The sequence below is a fragment of the Anastrepha obliqua genome, chromosome 5, assembly GCF_027943255.1.
Source record: "Anastrepha obliqua isolate idAnaObli1 chromosome 5, idAnaObli1_1.0, whole genome shotgun sequence".
Classification (NCBI taxonomy): Eukaryota; Metazoa; Arthropoda; class Insecta; order Diptera; family Tephritidae; genus Anastrepha; species Anastrepha obliqua.
The window spans coordinates 24,275,782-24,293,648 of record NC_072896.1 but is presented as its reverse complement, the minus strand read 5'-3'; the positions used below and the strand labels follow the sequence as shown (position 1 = coordinate 24,293,648).

The following is a 17,867-nucleotide window of genomic DNA, read 5'->3' as shown; positions in this document are numbered from 1 at the left end:
ACGCGTTCACTTACATACATACATACATCCCATCATCCCATGTGATGAGGAGCGTATGCGCAGGTGACATAGTCGTGACTACAATAGTCAGCACGTGAAATTTTCCGTTTGCCTGAAGCGCGCCCAGACATGCCGCTGTGTTTATGTTTACATACAAGCATTTTTTTTTTGTAATACTTTTTTCCCTCCTTTTTTTTTTGAATACAACTACTCAGTGCACAAGCTACGCCATAACAACAATAACAGAGAAGCTCATTGCTTTTTCGCCACACGCGATGCGCACTCAGCTAACGGTGCTATGTTTGTTGTTTAAATAGCGTATAAAGAGCGTATTAAATGCGATGCAATTAAGTGAGTCGGTAAGGCAGGTCGGAGATGGGTGTGCGATGGAGTGGTGGAAGGTCGGCGAAGGAGGCATGTTGATGTGTATTAAATGTGCATTAAATATGTCTTAAATGTTTTTTTCTGCGTTCAAACTTATTTATGTTAGCTATGAAAACAAACTGTTTATTAAGCTGTGTTAAAGAGTTGTAGAGAGTAAAATTGTGCAATGAGGTTAGATTGGCAGTGACAATCAAAGTATTTGACTTTTTGACGACTTTTTAAATTAGTGTATTAGTGTACCTTATATACATACATATATATGTTTTTTTTTATATAAATATATACATACATATAATATATTTGAGTATTGTATATGTAATAACTCAAATATTGCATTTTTGTATTAAATTGCCAAGCCAAAAATATTGTAGAGAGAAGTTAGGTGATATGTATGATGGCAGTGATAATCAAAAACCAATGATAATCAAAATATTTAATATGCTGAATTTTATTTTTCTTATGTATGTGCATTTTTGCACCCTTTCGGGTGTTTAATTATACTTACTATAATTTAATAAAAATCAGTTAAATTATATCTTGCCTGTTTTGCATACACTCAGAATCGTTCTTCACAAAGCTCACTCATTATAAAATTCAACAGAAAAGATAAATCTCTCTAAACCATAGCATTTCCTTATGCATTGTAAAATACTATACAATTAAATATACGTACATATATATAAACATATATACATTGTAAATAGGCGTTGCCGGCTGCAGCGTAAACCACATTTCAAAAGCATTCTTAGTTTTCGTATTTATTTATTTATTTTTCCATACAATGTTCAGCATATCTCGCATTTGCATATTTTTCTCATTGCTGCTATTTTTCTACTTGCAACAGGTAAATGTCAGCCACAAGGTCTAATCGACGTCACCGATTGTTATTATGGCTTCCCCATTTCCCTAAGTTATCCACACTTCATGCACGGTGATCCCGGTCTGCTTAACAACATAACCGGCGTTGAACCTGATGAGAAGAAATTTGCCTCCGCATTCGTTGTACAACCGGTAAGTGAGCGAAGCATATTGTAAATGAGATGCAGGCACTTGTTTTTTAGTATTAGTTTATATTATAACCGAGACTAGTAACGCTTTACTGCAAAACCAAATTTCCTTTTAACACTTTCTGTGAGACTGGGATTTTGAACTGCATTATCACTAAAACTGCAGCGCTAAATGTCAATAAACTACAACCAGGAATTGTTTAATGTGTAAATAGTGCAAAGAGTTGTTGCATTTCTCTAGGCGTGAGAATTTTAGCAGAGAGAGTGAGGATGTAAGAATTTGGCAGAGTTTGAATCGTGGTTACTATTTAGTTACAGGATGACACAGAAATTAATGAAATTTAAAATTTCCGATCAAGTGAAGATGGGCAAATTCACCAGAAAGTCAAACGCAGAAAGCATATTAAAAGCTAATAAAGTTAAAAAATAACACATTTTCAAAGGAAATAATCAAATTTAATGTAAACAAATCTAATGTTTCATATTCATATTACAAATAGTTGGTTATGGTTTGGAGTTGTGAAAGCATTCATTAGAAACTTTAGAGCATGTGACAGTACGACATTTATGACAACTTGCGCCTCACCTGTATACTATATTCTATGGTACTTCATTATTATCACGTCTGTCGTATAATTTCCATCAAGTAGAAGAAAAATCTTAGATTTACGCAACTTCGTATTGAAGCACTTTTTTTTTTGTAATTCGTAATCGTAAGAACATGGACTACTTTCCAGAGATAGTAATCGTAAACTCTATTTATTTGAAGAAAAGAGTAGTATATATTTTATATTTTTTATATTACCTTCGAAGGCCAGATGGTTTCTCTATCGACGATTTTTCATAGCAAAAGTGCAATTGAAAATTCTTTCAGCCGATAGGCAACCGGTTGATTTACAACGCCACATTATAAAAAGCAGCAAATATTAATTAATCATTTACTCGTTTTGCGTTGTATTATATTGGGAATTATTCATTCATGCAATGGAAATTTATTGTCATGACTTTAATAAGATAATACGTATGAAACCGTTCAAAACATTAAATATTTTACTCAACATCACTTCATATAAATCAATATAAAAACAAAAGCCAATCCCCGGCATAAGTAACAGTAATTACTTCATATGACTTAAAAAGAAAAAAGTCACTACTATGTCGTGCTGCATATTAAAGTGAAATTGTTGGAGTCACAAAAACAAAACCACTTTCGTTCATATTCTATTTGTTCTATTGTTATTATCATAGTTGGAATTATAGAGCGGTGTGACGTCACTCTATTAATTGTTTATCAATATAGAAAAGGTTTTTGCACTCGCGCATACACTTACTACGTATGCACATACATACTTGCTATCCTATCCAAATAGAACCTATAAATCAAGTTGTGGTTAAATACCTGTCACAACAAAGATACTTCTGTGCAACATGTGTGCGCATGTATGTACGTATTGGCGCTAGTGTTTTGTTTACACAGTATTTAAATAATTTTAATTGTTTTCATTGTTCTCGAAATTAATTGCTTGCCGGTAATGCGAGACCGTACTTGATATTTCTGCTATTAAATAATCTTAGAAGCTAAGCTTGACAATTTTTTCTTTTTTTGTTTTTTTTTTTTTTAGTTCATAAAATTTTACTGCCAAATCATCGTAGATATAGGTGATATTGTTCTCAATTTTCAAGATATCAAATTTACAAAAAAAATAATATAATTTTTTCATACAATGATTGAGGCGGTTTTTCATAGTTTTTGTGAGACAAATTGAAAAATAGGAGCACAGTTTTGCGTTTTATCAAATTTTTTCCTTATTTTTAAACTTTTTTATAAAAATTTTAGGCCAAATTAGTTTTGCTATCTGGTAAGACTGGTTGCAGAGTACATTTAATTTTTTATTTACACAATTTTTATGGCGAAATTTTGCGAAATATTTGAGACTAATTGAGAAACAGAAAAGTGAATTTTTAGATACTATATTTCGCTAAGTTTTGAAAAAACGAGGGTTTTATGATGAATAAAATAATAAAATTTATTAAAATATTTTTTTTAATTAATTTTGATAAAAGTTGAAATCGAATTTTCGTAGCATTTGATGTGATAGAAGAAAAACTATGCCAATTTTTTATTTTTTTTTTTTTATTTATAAAATATTTATATTATTTAAAAAAATATTTAAGCTACTTACTTTAGATCCTTGAATTTATGAAAAAAATTATAAAGCAGCCTTGCGAAAAGATTTTTTTATATGAAAGAAATGTGTAACAGAAATTTAAATGTGTAACCGTCAACAAAAAAAATTATTCTTATTTTACTCGACTTTAAACTTGCACAAAATTATACCAAAATTTAATGGTCTCTAAAAATTCTGACTAAAAAATTTGAGATTTTGAAGTAAATTGAAAATATTTATTTGATGTAAAAAATTTAAAATTTTGATGTAAAAAATTTAAAATTTTGATGTAAAAAATTTAAAATTTTGATGTAAAAAATTTTAAATTTTGATGTAAAAAATTTTAAATTTTGATGTATAATAAATTTTTTGAGATTTTTAAAATTTTATGCACAGTGTAAAACTTTGAATATGGTTTTAGTTGTAATACCAGCTACATTTTTATATATGTTTTAATCGATCGTAAAAAAAATGTAAAAAAAGAAAAATTTAAATTAATAGTCAAAAAAATTTTTTTTGGTTAAATGTAATTTTGGTTAAAATGTACAAAGTGTAAAACTTTGAGTCACATAATTTTTGTTGTAACATATGCTATATTTTTATTAAAAACAAAAAAAAAATAAAAAATAAAAAAAAATATTATTTTTCTACGAAGTTTTGAGTTGCACGGTTTTTAAAAATTAAAAAAATTAACAAATAGCCAAAATTTTTTTTTTTTGTTTTAATTTTGTTCAAAGTGTGAAACTTTGACTTATATGATTATCAGCTATATTTTTTTAAAACCAAATTAAAAAAATAAATAGTCAATAGTTTTTTTTTTTTTTTTTTGAACAAAGTGTGAAGCTATATGGGTTTTATTATAATATCAGCTATATTTTTATGAAAAAAAAATTAAAAAAATAAATAAATAATCAAAATTGTTTTTTTTATTTTAATTTTGTTCAATGTGTGAAACTTTGACTTATATGGTTTTTATTGTAATACCAGCTATGTTTTTATACACAAATCTTTAAAAAATTGTTAAAGCTTTACAAAATGTCGCTCCGTTAGTATTGGGACCACTTCTGCATATAATTCTTATAGCAATTAACGAATTCAAAAAGCGTAATTTACTTTTTTTTCTTTTTGGTACAGTTGTCAAGATATTAAAGATTTTAATACAAATAATAATAATTTATTTTTTTATAATTTATTTTATTATTGTTTTTTTTTTATTATTTGGCACAATTGGCAAAATATTTAGGCCTTTCATACAAATACAATTTTTTTTTTATTTTTTTATAATTTATTTTTTTTTTTATTGTTATTATTTTGCACAGTTTTCAAAATATTAAGACTTTCATACACATAAAATTTATTTATCTTTTTATAATTTATTTTTTATTTTTTGCACAAATATTAAGGCCTTTTATACAAATAAAATGTATTTATTTTTTTATAATTACTTTTTTTTATTGTTATTTGGCACAGTTTTCAAATAATTAATTTATTTTTTATAACTATTTTTTTTTATTATTTGACCCAGTACTCAAATTATTAAAGCCTTTCATACAAATAAAATTTATTTATTTTCTTATAATTAATTTTTTTTTATCATTTGACCCAATTCTCAAAATATTAAGGCTTTTCATACAAATAAACAAATAATACAAATAAACAAAACATGAAGTAAATTTTTCAATATTTTGCTTAGAACCAAAAAGTAATTTTTTAACAAACAAATTTTGTTGAAATGGCAGTACCTGTCGTATGCAACTAAGACCAGCTCCAAAAATTGCATTAAATTACATTTATTTTCTTTCGTAAAACGCAACCACTTTATTAGCCACTAAAAACTAGCTCTATACTTGTACATACATATACACAAGCACACTAATTAAGTTAAAAGCTCTAACGGGAAATTGAACGTGTCGGCTGTCGGAACTGTTTTTTTTTTTGTTTACTTTTTCCCCCACTTTTTGATTCTCATATATTTGTTTTAGAAAGTCGTTAACTTAATCACTCCTACTAGGATTTTCTGCGGTGTGTTATCCTTGGCAATTAATGCGTAATTAATTGCTTATTTACATGTATAGAAATTGCTGTCGCTCCGAATATACATACATATGTAGGTATATGCATTTGTATGCAATTATATGCAGTACTTAGTAGCACTAAGCGCAATGTTTTACTACTTTGAAATTGCATGCGAAATAAATTAATGTAAACTTGATTTGCAAATCATATAAATTTTGTGACAGGTTCACGCCTTCATAACTAGCCAAATAACCGATAAACTCACTTGATTTACAATTTTCTAAGGAGATGTACTTTTTTGCTCAACTAAAAATTGTAGTGTACTCGTATGTAGTTAGCGGATGGCATTTGTAATTTCACTAACTAAATGCATTCAAATATGTATGTGTATACCTGTGGAAGAAAAACACCCAGTAGGAATCCGATAAACTCGCTGTTTATGCATTTCCAGTGCATTTAAAATATTAACAAGTTCAGGTGCCTTTTATTTTCGGTAAACTTTCGCCAAAATTGTTACTGCTACAGTTAAGCACAAACAGCTATTCTACTAAACAATCCCACTGCTGATTTTTGTTTCATTTTAAATGTTCTTATTTTCTTATGCGAGTCTATCTATACACACCTGGAGCATTTTATAAAAATCAAATGAGATTGTCAGTGAAAGTGGAGTCGAATTTGTGTGGAAGGTTGAGATAGATGCTGAATATTTTCATATTAAAACAGGTGCTTAGGATAAGACGCGTGGCGAAAGTATCGAAAATCGATAGCCATAGCAGGCTGATGGTGTGTGCACAATGTGGGTGAGTGTGGGTGGCTGTGGTAGCTTTACAATTCACACACTCGCGCGTTTATACCAATAAGAGTATTTTAAACAATTTCAGAAATAAATTATAATATTACGAAAAAATTAATATCAGTTCTAAAAATTATTTAATTAAATTTAATTGACAACAAAAGCTTAAATTGTTATTAAGTGCATATAAAAATTATGCAATTTTTATAAAAACTCTACATCCTTTTGTGCTTGCATTAAAATACTTTATGTTTATTAAAATTGTTTCCAACTTCAGCTACTCTTTGCTAATTTAGACGCTGGTAAACCAGTTGGAAACACTGGAATTTTCATATATTCCCCTCATCGCAATTATGCATACCTTTATGTAGTTTATAACCTTGCTTGCTGCAAGTAATTCTAAGTACAGATAAATGCTATTAAATAATAGGTATGATGTAAGTTTTTAATTGCTAAACGATCACCGCCCAATCAATCATTCGATATTGATGCAATTTTCTAATACCTGTGCATTTGTTCGCATTTGTAATAGTTGGGGTAGAATTAAAAAATTGTTATTGCGCCATACACGCACATACATACATACACACAGTTACTTAGTTGGCTAGAAAATGTAAGCGATTTATTCATTGCATTTTTGTTAATTGTGTCAATGTCACAAAAATATGAGCTCCACCACCATTGAAATTGTGTTAGTAGCGCTAAATTTTTGGCGTGCTACGGAAAGGCACTTGCTAAGGTCGTCTTCTAAAAATTCTCAAAACAAGTATCAATAAGGATGTGTAAGCGCTGCATTTCAATCATATGTAATCATATACTTGTATATACCTAGCTATAGGGTGTTCCAGTAAGATAGTATGGGCTGAAATTTTAAAAATTCTGAGAACTTCTTTACTGTATGAAAGACGATAGGCATGGAGGTCTTGTATAAAATAAATAAATAATTGGCGCATACACTTCTGTTAGTTGTTTAGCCGAACTCTTCCTCCTATTTGTGGTGTGCGTGTTGATTTTTTTCCACAAATAGAGGAGCCTACAGTTTTAAGCCGACTCCAAACGGCAAATGGTTTTTTATGAGAAGCTTTTTCATGGCAGAAATACATTCAGAGGTTTGCCATTGTCTACCGAGCAGCAACCGCAATTAGAACTTTTTTTTATTTTTTGATGTTCAAGCACGAAGATTCGAAACTACACACTCCCGTTCACGTTCACGCACCAACCCACTCGTCGACGGCGCACACTGGGGATTTTTGTACAGAGATGCGGAAAAAAGTATACATCCCAAAAAATATTTATATTTTTACTACTAACGAAGTTGTATATATTTGTGTATGAAAAGAACATGTCTAAAAACTATTTTTTAAAAAAATTAAAAAAGATATTTTTTTTTTAAATTCATAATTTTTTTTTTTATTAATATAAGCCAGCAAATATTTACGCACAGGATACATGTAAGTTCATAATTCTGAATTACCCTCAAAAGGTCAAAACAAAATTAAAAGTGTTTCGTTATCATTATGCACACACTAGAAAGCGTTTAGTTATTATCATTGCCAAAAAATAATCAGTGCCGCCTGGTGGCACCTGCAATTGATTAAAACTGAAAGAGACGATATTAAGCAACACGTTGATACTAGTTTCTGACCGTAGGTAAATGTAGCTCAACTTGCAGATCCAAGAATATGAAGGAATATGATTTTTTTTTTCGTAAAATTAATTATAAATAGATAATCAAATGCTTTACAGCCTTTGTTCTTCCGGCTAAAATATATAAAAATATCGTACCCTAAATGAAAAATAAAAAATTGGAAGTCGGCTCAAGCAAAAAGAAAAGAAACCACCTTGGGCTTTGAAGTTTTTTCTTGGTCAGTTCAAGACTATAAAAAAATTATACTTTTGACATATCTATAAAAAAAAACTGTAAGTCGGAGTTTAGTAATTCTTTTTGATTTTATTGTTGGATCTATTCTGGAATTTAGAAATACCATTAAACATTGCGTAGGTGGTATGTTGCAAATTTGACTTTTTTCCGCAAAATCCCCAGTGTACGGCGGCCGGATGTTGCGGAACACAATATTCGAGGTTATATCTGCTTTTGATTGGTGCTTTTTTAGCGCAATTTTCATCATTTTGGTAAAAAAAAAATTCCGAAAACGAGATACACAATCGCTCGACTACACTTTCGAACCATCTCCGCAAAACTGTCATTATTCGTTAGTGGAGTTAAAATATTAGTGTCCATGTAATCCTCCTTGACATAACCTCAAAGTCAGTATACGAATATACTAACTGCTAACTCACTTCACTTTCGGATTGACATAAAAAAAAAACAGCGCTAAAGTGAAAATATTAGAAGCTGCTCACTAATGAGGCACCCAATATTAAGCAATTTCGTTGCGTAGCTAGTGAAACTAGTTGTTATTGTATTTAAATTTGAGAAAACCTTGTCGCCTACCGGTATTGAAAATGTTTAAATATTATAGAAAAAAGTTCATTACATCCGATAGACAAAGTGAGCTCACTCGCATGCAAAAATAATATAATAAATTTTTTACTGCCTGCTTTTTAGTTGCAATCAAATTGAAAACTAGTTTTACCTCACTTTCAATAAAAATTTGCATTTCTCAAGCATTTTTTACTTATTTATAATAATTTTTTTTTTTTTTTTCATTTCTTATTTTCACCAGGATTCCGGTTTGCCCCTCTCCATATCCGCCAAAGTACAAATCAATATGCACTTCGATGATATGAGCGCCTTCAGACAAGTCAGCCGTTTCAGTCATCTAACAATACCCATGTTGTGGTTCGATATCGTAAGTTTTTTCACAACAACAATTCTTGTTTTGCGCGCAGTAACTAAAATAAGATTTTTCGTCTTTTAATTTACAGATGATGCCCGAATTGCCTGAATCACTTGATACACGTTTCAATTTTTACCTCAACATTCTTCCATATCTCGATATCCTCGGCTACTGGGGTAGTCTGGTGCTTGGTATTGCACTCTTGTTGTACGCCGTTACACGTGCCACACTACGCATGTCGAATTTGTCGCAGTTGAATAAAATCTCCGATGGTAAATATAGCAAAGTGAATATGCTTCGTGGTGTCGCCAATACGCATTGCAATGATGTTTATAAGCCATGCGAAATGAAGTTGTTGCATCAACATGAAAAAGCTCAACATTTGCCACACGAGAGTGATGTCATCAGACGTCATGATGACGATGATATGGAGGCTGGTGTAGATTTGTTATATAAAGAAATGGCTTCGTCACAGCCACGTCACAGTTCGTTTGCATTGGAATTGGAGCCAGCGATATCCTATTCGGAGAGTGGTGATGATGATGATGACGATGATAGCAATTCGTTGACATCCTCATCACTATGCAGTCACAACTCGTCCACATGTCCCTGTTTGTTGGAACAAAGACAAGGTGGTGAGGCTGACGTTGCACAAAGCAGCATCAGCAAAAACAGTAGTGGTGAAGGCTATGCAGTGACACCAAGTGAGGTAAGTGTGGATGTGCATCAGTGCTTGCTCTCAAATCAGCTATTACATATTTGCATACATACGAACACTCATCGGAGAATGCATGAACATTTTTGTTTTATATCAACACACTTCCTTGAACTGTTCGCCAATTTTTATTGCCTTCAAAAGAAGGCCTTCATGTTATAGATGACCGCTCTCCTTTTCCCCATGCAATTCAATAATTCAATTTTTACCGAATTTTTGTATACAATTTCCTAGCGTATTGCATTCAAATTTGCGCTCTTGTGTATCGGTGGTCCCACCCCTCTTTTCGAGTTCAATGACGCAAACTATGCCACGGGAATCCCAATAAAAAATGGCTTCAGCCTCGATTTCGCACGAAATATCTATTATTTTAACCTCGACCAACTTGAAATAATCTTTACTGCCAAGTATGTGCCCAAGTATTTTATTTCACCCTATTGCCGTGATATTCCTTTTTCAATAATTTTGACTCATTAGATAACCTCTCTTGACCAACCTGATTACTCGTTATCAAAAAGCTTATCAATAGCGTGTAATTTGATTTTTTGGGCACCTCACTGCTGTCTTTTCTCAAAATCTGAAACTCACAGCAAGCACCTGATAAATAGCCTTGAGAACGTAGCAGAATACGAATTTAATACTTTTTGCATACCCTAGTATATTAATCCCAAAGACTCATGCAGCATTTGGAACTCCCCCTAAACCACAACTTTAGTGTTATTGACACATTGACGAGTATGATTAAGTTTAAGATCCTATAACTTATTGACGAGATATAACTACACTGTTAGTATACAATTAAACTCAATGCCAATGGCAAATCGATCAATTTAAGTTAATCAAGGCAAACTACGTACGGAAATCAGTCGGAAACATGTTGGCGGCAAGCGGTCTGGGCTAGAATAAAAGCCTGTACAAACATACAACTCTTTGGAACACAATATGTGTATGCCTTAGAGATGTCAATCCCGGGAGTCACGAGGTTTTTTTTTGTTATCGAAACTTTGCATTTGCACTAAGCATTTGCAAATAAGCAAAAGTCTGACTGCCTAGATAGACGACAGCGTTAATCGGGACTACCGGCGCAGTTAATTCTGATTAAAATTGTGATTGGGTGTGACAGACCGTGATTACGCGGATTAGTGAAGAGCTGATTTGTTTATTGGATAATTTTGTCAGTAAGAGATGTACCGGAGGCAAGAAATATGGGTATTAGCTGCCCTAATACTAAAAACAATTTTTTTATTAAAAGCAATCTTAAATTGCAATTGCTCAAACTGTTCGGAGATATCAAAACAATTAATGTCATTTCGGCACGTCCAAACTAGCATTGCATCCAGTCCTTCTTGTTCTTCTCTATAAAAGTTCCATTATTTTTCATTCACAATAGATATTAACTGTCATTTTTCGACAATGTTGCCATCGAAAATTCCCCTAATCCGCTTAAATTATCAGAATTAAGTCTAGTTGTAAATTCGCATTAGTCGCACTGAATTCCTGGGATAATCCCAATTAACGCCACCGTCTGTCTAGGCTATAAGAGTGATTAAAAGTCATATTACAAGAAAATCACCTAATGACAACTAATAAAATTCACCACACTTTTCATGCTTTAAATTGGTTAGTGAAGTTGGTGAAGTATGATCACAGTAATATTAGCTGTCTGATGTGAAGTAATGTTGCGTAGAATTTTGTTTATTTGTTTAATTTTTTTAATTGAAAAATACGCACTCTTTAAAATGGTTTACGTAAACGTTTTTTTTTTTTCTTTAGCCGAATTTAATAAAAATTTCGGGATTGTACTGAATGTAGCATAGAATTTCAGAACTATCACTAAATTAAAACTCTGAATTAATTATTAATAATATCCCGAAATTTCGGGACTGACCAATTTCCCCAATATTGGCATTCCTCGCATGCGCGTTTTGTATGTGATAGCACTTACTACCGTTAAACTTTAATTGCTCAATTTTACTTTATTTTAATTTACTTTTTCGACTTTAGTAATAATAAAAATATAATGCACAAGTGCACGTGCAGGTACCCATTGACCTATGCGGTTACGTAACACACAGCAATTCCGCATAGCGTAAAGAAATTTTATACTTGTATATGCAAATAATTATTTCATGTTGGATTACAGTTATTAGTTGTTTGGAAAACTATCCGTCAATGCTATTTGCATTAGCAATTTGAAATTTTATGAATAAATGCATGGGCACTTTTCCCATTAAATACTTTCTCATTACGTCAGCAAGTGACGTAGTAGAACTCTATAAAACTAGTTTTGTTTGTTGTTTTTATTTTTACTTTTTTGGGTAACTTTAATTGCAAATACCCAAAAATCAAACACTCAAAATCTACAAACTTTTATACATGCAAGTGTATGTATGTATAGAAACCTCAGATAGCGGTCAACATTTACGTCTTTTACGTCCATAAAACAAAATTATTTTTCCACAGAATAATAAATTTTCCGAATTACTCCTATCTTTATTTGGCATAATTACAATATAAGAAAGTAATAATAAAAAATTAAGGTAAACATTTTTAAGTATTTTAAGAAAAAGATCTTGCTAATGTAATTGACAATTATTAATTAAAATTAAAAATTCGGAAATTTCAAGTCTCTTCTAAAACTTTAGAGCTATTCTTTGAGCTATTCTAATATATGTACGTAGAGCTTTAATATTAAATAATCACTAAAAAACATATATTTCAAGCGTTTTTTCTTCAAATATAATAAATATACCTAACTATGTTGAAATTAAAGCTAATTAAGCGAATACAGTTTTCAGAAATCAAGTTATATGAAACTATGTTATCAACAGCGTGCACTAGCATTGTGACTTACATACGTTCTTTGCCTTTACTTTACTTGCGACACTCAGGTGAGCACAGGAGAGCCGTACATCATGAGCGCCGGTAGTGCATGCAGCTTATGCCACATACATACATATAAATGCATGTAGTTGTATATTTACATAAAAGCGGGAATACTTTTAATGACAAAATGTAGTAGATATTGATTATGGTGTTAAACATATTTTATGCTACCCTCTAAAAGGGTTGTGCTAACTCAAAATTGCTTTTATTGAATGCTATAACGAAGTAAAGCATTTCCCCAACAAAGACTTCAATACACAAAATGGTGACTGAATTGTTGCATACTTTATGTATGTTAGCTGTCAGAGAGTGCGTATGGATTTTGTGTGCATTTTTTTAGCTGTCGTGCCATTTTATCTACGAGTGTGATAAAGTTTCTGTATTTAATTAAAATGTCATTACTTCGCTGCTTCCGAATTTGTTTCATTTCATGTTATCTTAACTTAAAGGCGATTCGCACGCAGATGGAAAAATAATGATTTCTGTGCAAAAATTTACTAATTTCCATCTTTCTTAAAATATGTACGCATATGAACGTGCGTATGTGTCAAAGCAAAAATGTTGCACTTTATTTATATTACGTGTAGCGTCGTCATAACTGTTTTTTTCCTCTTTTTATTTATTTCAAACTTTTTTTAATTTTAATTTTTTTGTTTTTGTGTTTTTGTTTTCTTTTTTTTGTGTGGCAGAAGATGTAGATTAGACATTACCTGCCTCAATAATTCTTTCAACGTCTAAGTCTACCTAATATTTTTTCTTCAAGGTTTTTCTTTTACGTTAAACAATATGTGTAATTTATTAACACGGAAGATTTTCGGTTAGGTTAAAATTTACATAAATCCAATGAAGAACAAAAACAATTCTACATTGACAGTATTGTTAAAAACAAGTTAGTAAGGAATATTTTGAGTTGGCATCTATCGTGAAAGCTATTAAGTATTCACAATTTTACAAATTTATTAAACTTACATACATATATTACTTAAGACGCGCACAATAAATGGGAGGAGGAGCCCAGCCAAGCATCCAACAGACAAAGAGTGTAAGCGCCGATTATACAAGATAGCACAAAATTAATTAGCCTATCGGAAGATTTATAATTTTTGTAAATGACTTTGTATGTCAATCATATTTGGCACCTGTGAACTAGACACCTGCAGCATAAAAAACAGATTTACAGCACTCAAAATTATTTCTTTTTTTTTTATTTAGTAAAAAATTTATTCAAAAACAAAATTCGTTGATTAATTTTGCACCATCTTGTACTGGTGTAGCAACTTTTGCAAACATTCTGCTGTAAAATTCCATAATATGTGCGTCGCAAATCCGCCTTATTAGCAACTGGTGAAAGACGTTGAATGAAGTTGTTTACTCTTAAAAAATTTTCCATTTACACTAAAGAACGTAGCTTTAGAATTTAACACAAATTGCTAGCATACACACCAGCATATGAACATTTAAGGTTCATAGCCTAGGTAGGCAGGCATAAGGAGAAAAAAGATGGAAATTTTTCCTATCATTTACATATTTATTTATTTTAATAAATTATTCTTTTGCCGGCATTTCTTAAATGCCCGTTTTTTCAAACCGCAAACGGCTAATATCCACCACTCAGGAATTTTAATGAAGTGCGAAACAAGAAATTATGTAAATGGCACATGGCTAAGCCTCTGACAATGCTGCTGCAGCTTGTCATCATTTTTAACATCAGATTTGAACGGTAATATGAAGAAAGTGATGTATACTGATGTCTTCACTGTTGATTTTGTAGTCCTTTTTAACATGCACGAAATTTAGGCGCACTCTTACGATTGGCATTCTCAAATTTTTCTTGAAGCAAATGTTGCTCATAACTGATCATTCAGAGAGTAATTTTCACGAGTTTTTTTTTTTTTTTTTTTTGTTATACACATGCATTTGTTGAGAGAAGCCAATTTCTTGCAGCTATACCCGCAGTCATTAAAACTATTCATCCGTCTTTCATTACATTAATATAATGCATCATGAATCAAATAAACATTTTTACTTCTTTCTTTGCAGACTTCAATTAATGTCGATATGATTGAAAGTAATCAAAATCAACACACGAACACTGCCCTTAGCATAGATGCCAAGACAGCATCTAAACAGACGACAACTAACAACAGAACACCGAACAGTATCGATGACGGCGCAGCGCTGCATTACACCGCCAGCAGCGCAGCAAGCAGTAGTCGAAGTGCAAACTCGAATAGCAACTATACAGTTTGAATAGAAATTAATGCATGCACATACATGCATGCACACATGCATTATCAGCTCACAGCGCATTGGGTTTAGCGGTTATGTTCATTATTCTAATGTACCTTTGATATTCATAACTATGTAACTGCATATGTACATACATAGATATATAGTAGTAATAGTGGTAATTGTAGTAGTAAAAGTAATAGTTAGGCGCATAAAGGCTATTTCTTTAATCTTAAAGTATTGCTTTTGCCATTACGCCTCATAGTTGTAGTTAGGATGTTTGTATTATTTAAGTATAAAACAAACAAAAAAGCAGGCGTTTTGTTTTTGGATTAATGCATATCGTATTAATACTAATATAATGCAAATGCAATCAGTTATAGTAAAACTATGCAGCTGTGATAATTAGGAATGCAGGCGCATGTATGTATGTATTTGTATAGATAGTAAATACATGCATACATATGTACATATTTATGTTTAAGTATAAAAATGTACACACATACATACATTCCTTGCATAAACTTACATGTATGCATTTGTACGCAAGCTCTACAAAAATATTTAATTTAATTTTAAGTAATACCGCCTCCATGAGGTGCAAAGAAACCAAATCTATATAAATATGCATTACATATACTACCCATATACACATACATGCAAATATTTATATATATGTACATGCATATATGTATGTCTATTATACATGTATGTACGTGTACATAATACACGTCTTCTATGAATTTATGTTGTATGTACAAAAAGCAGTGTGTGCGTTGAATTATGTAGTGGCACTAGTACATACTTACATACATAAGTAGCTACACATGCGCACACACGCACAAAATTCACAAAATTAAATTAACCTGAAGTTCAATTAAAAAGAAAGTAATTTTAGAAAACAATTCAAATGAAACATTTATATACATACATACATACATATTTATCGATATAAAATAAGAAGGCAAATTTTTTGTCAACGATTCGCGCTGTGATTTGTAGTAGAATATCGAATAATGATACTTTCTGATTTTCTTCCTTTTCTATTTCATTTTACACGTGTGAATTTATTTTCTTTAAATCATTTTTGCCAAGAATTAATCAAGCATTATGTTAAGGGGTTTTCCATTTTAAGGCCAAGGTTTTATTGGGTGTATATAAAGTTTGATTTTTTGTGTATAAACATCATTATAAAATAATAATTAACTCAATCTATCGAAAACATGTTAAGCAACTGTTTTTTTTTTTTCTTGTACGCAAATGCATTACCGCAATTTTTTTATGAAATGCATTTTAGACATTACGCAGCCCTTTCACACACGTATACAATGTAATTATAATCTATAGAGATTATTATATGTACATACATATGTATATACTATACAAATATGGTTGGTAAAATGTAATATTAAATAAATTTTTGAAATTAAATGCAAATGGTTTTATTTACTTTTCACTTTCATTCCAAAAAATAATGCCAATCAAAGTTTGTTAGTAGCTAATGGATAAGGCGGTGTGAGTACAGATTTATTTTTGAAAATAAAATTAAACTGTCGAAAGGGACGTATTAGCTGAGAGTTATTTTCGACTTCACATGTTCGTAGAAAAGGAAAGTCGAAGTGGGTGGAAGAAAAGCGCTTAATGCGCCATCATAGGATTGTAAAAGCCTAGAAATCGTTTACAATAACCGGAAATGGTGGCTGTGGTTCTCTATCAGAAATTAGGATTGCAATGGTTTTCACGGCCGTAGGGAGCATTTCTTTGGCGCTGTTATATATCCTGCTTCCTATCCTTCAAAATGAGGCCAATTTGAGGTTAGCATACTTCAAACTGCGTCTGAGTAGAACAGATGTTAAGCTAAATACACACCAGGCAACCGTTGCAGCAACTCGGCCTGTGTTGCCAAATGATTTTCGTGTTGCTGCAACCGTTGCCTGAAATATCAACTAAATTTGATTTTTGGGATAGGTGACTGCAACCGTTGCATCGTGTGTATCATTGTTTACTGCTTTTACTCGTTCAGTTCGTTGAACACAAGCAAAGAAGAAGGTTCGTGCGGAGTAAAATAAAGTGAAAAAGGAAAAAATGGCAATTGAAAATAATGAAAATTATGTTAATTTTATCAACGAATATAAAAATTTGAGAGAGCTGTGGGATATAAGTAGTGAAAAATATAAAAATAAAAATTTTAGAAAAAAAGCATACGAACAATTAAAAAATGAATACAATAAAATTGATAAAAATTTCAAGTCCGCAAAAGCGTTTCCTGTTGCAAGATACCGCAAAGTTATTGCCAGTCTAATTTCTGCTGATATTGCCTCTCTCATTATGGTATCTTGTTTCGTTATTTTGGCCTTTACGAAGTCCAACAATTTTCTAAACAGGGCTTCGTCCATCCTCATGTAATTTTTATAGTCCGCTGGCTCATTTTCCTTCAGTTCTTTCAGCAACCTCTCGTTCGAAAATTCGATTTTTTTAATAGCCAATTTTTGGACCAGATTTTTTTTCTCTTCTTTTGTTGCATCTCTTCTTCCTCATTTTCGTACAAAAGTTCGTCAATTATAATAAGAGAAGGAATTTTACGCATTTCGTCGATCATTTAAAAAATTTAATTTTACGTATCTTCCGCTTTTACCTTTCCTGCACCACAGTTATACACAATACTGAGATTGAAGCAACGGTCGCAACGTGTTTCTTAAACAAAGGCCACACGTTGCTTCAACGGTTGCCTGGTGTGTATTTAGCTTTACAACGATTGCTATCCAAGCCTGTGTGCGGCTGCAAACAGAGCATATTCTGCCCACGTTAAACTGTTAAAAAGCAAGCTCTTGAGTAGAATAACGAAAATGAAAATATATAAAACACTGA

At 31.4% G+C, this 17,867-nt stretch overlaps 1 protein-coding gene across 2 annotated transcripts in view; it reads left to right on the top strand.

The window, feature by feature from the left end:
* The window catches only part of LOC129247306 (scavenger receptor class B member 1), a 94,625-nt gene extending 78,430 nt beyond the window's left edge, over positions 1 to 16,195 (top strand). For both annotated transcript variants that reach the window (XM_054886385.1, XM_054886384.1), the window contains exons 8-11: positions 1,229 to 1,395; positions 9,056 to 9,181; positions 9,258 to 9,878; positions 14,811 to 16,195. In XM_054886385.1, coding sequence (XP_054742360.1) covers positions 1,229 to 1,395; positions 9,056 to 9,181; positions 9,258 to 9,878; positions 14,811 to 15,020 — 1,124 coding nt within the window. In that variant the 3' untranslated portion in view covers positions 15,021 to 16,195. The remainder of the gene's footprint in view (positions 1 to 1,228; positions 1,396 to 9,055; positions 9,182 to 9,257; positions 9,879 to 14,810) is intronic.
* Positions 16,196 to 17,867: the final 1,672 nt, after the last annotated feature.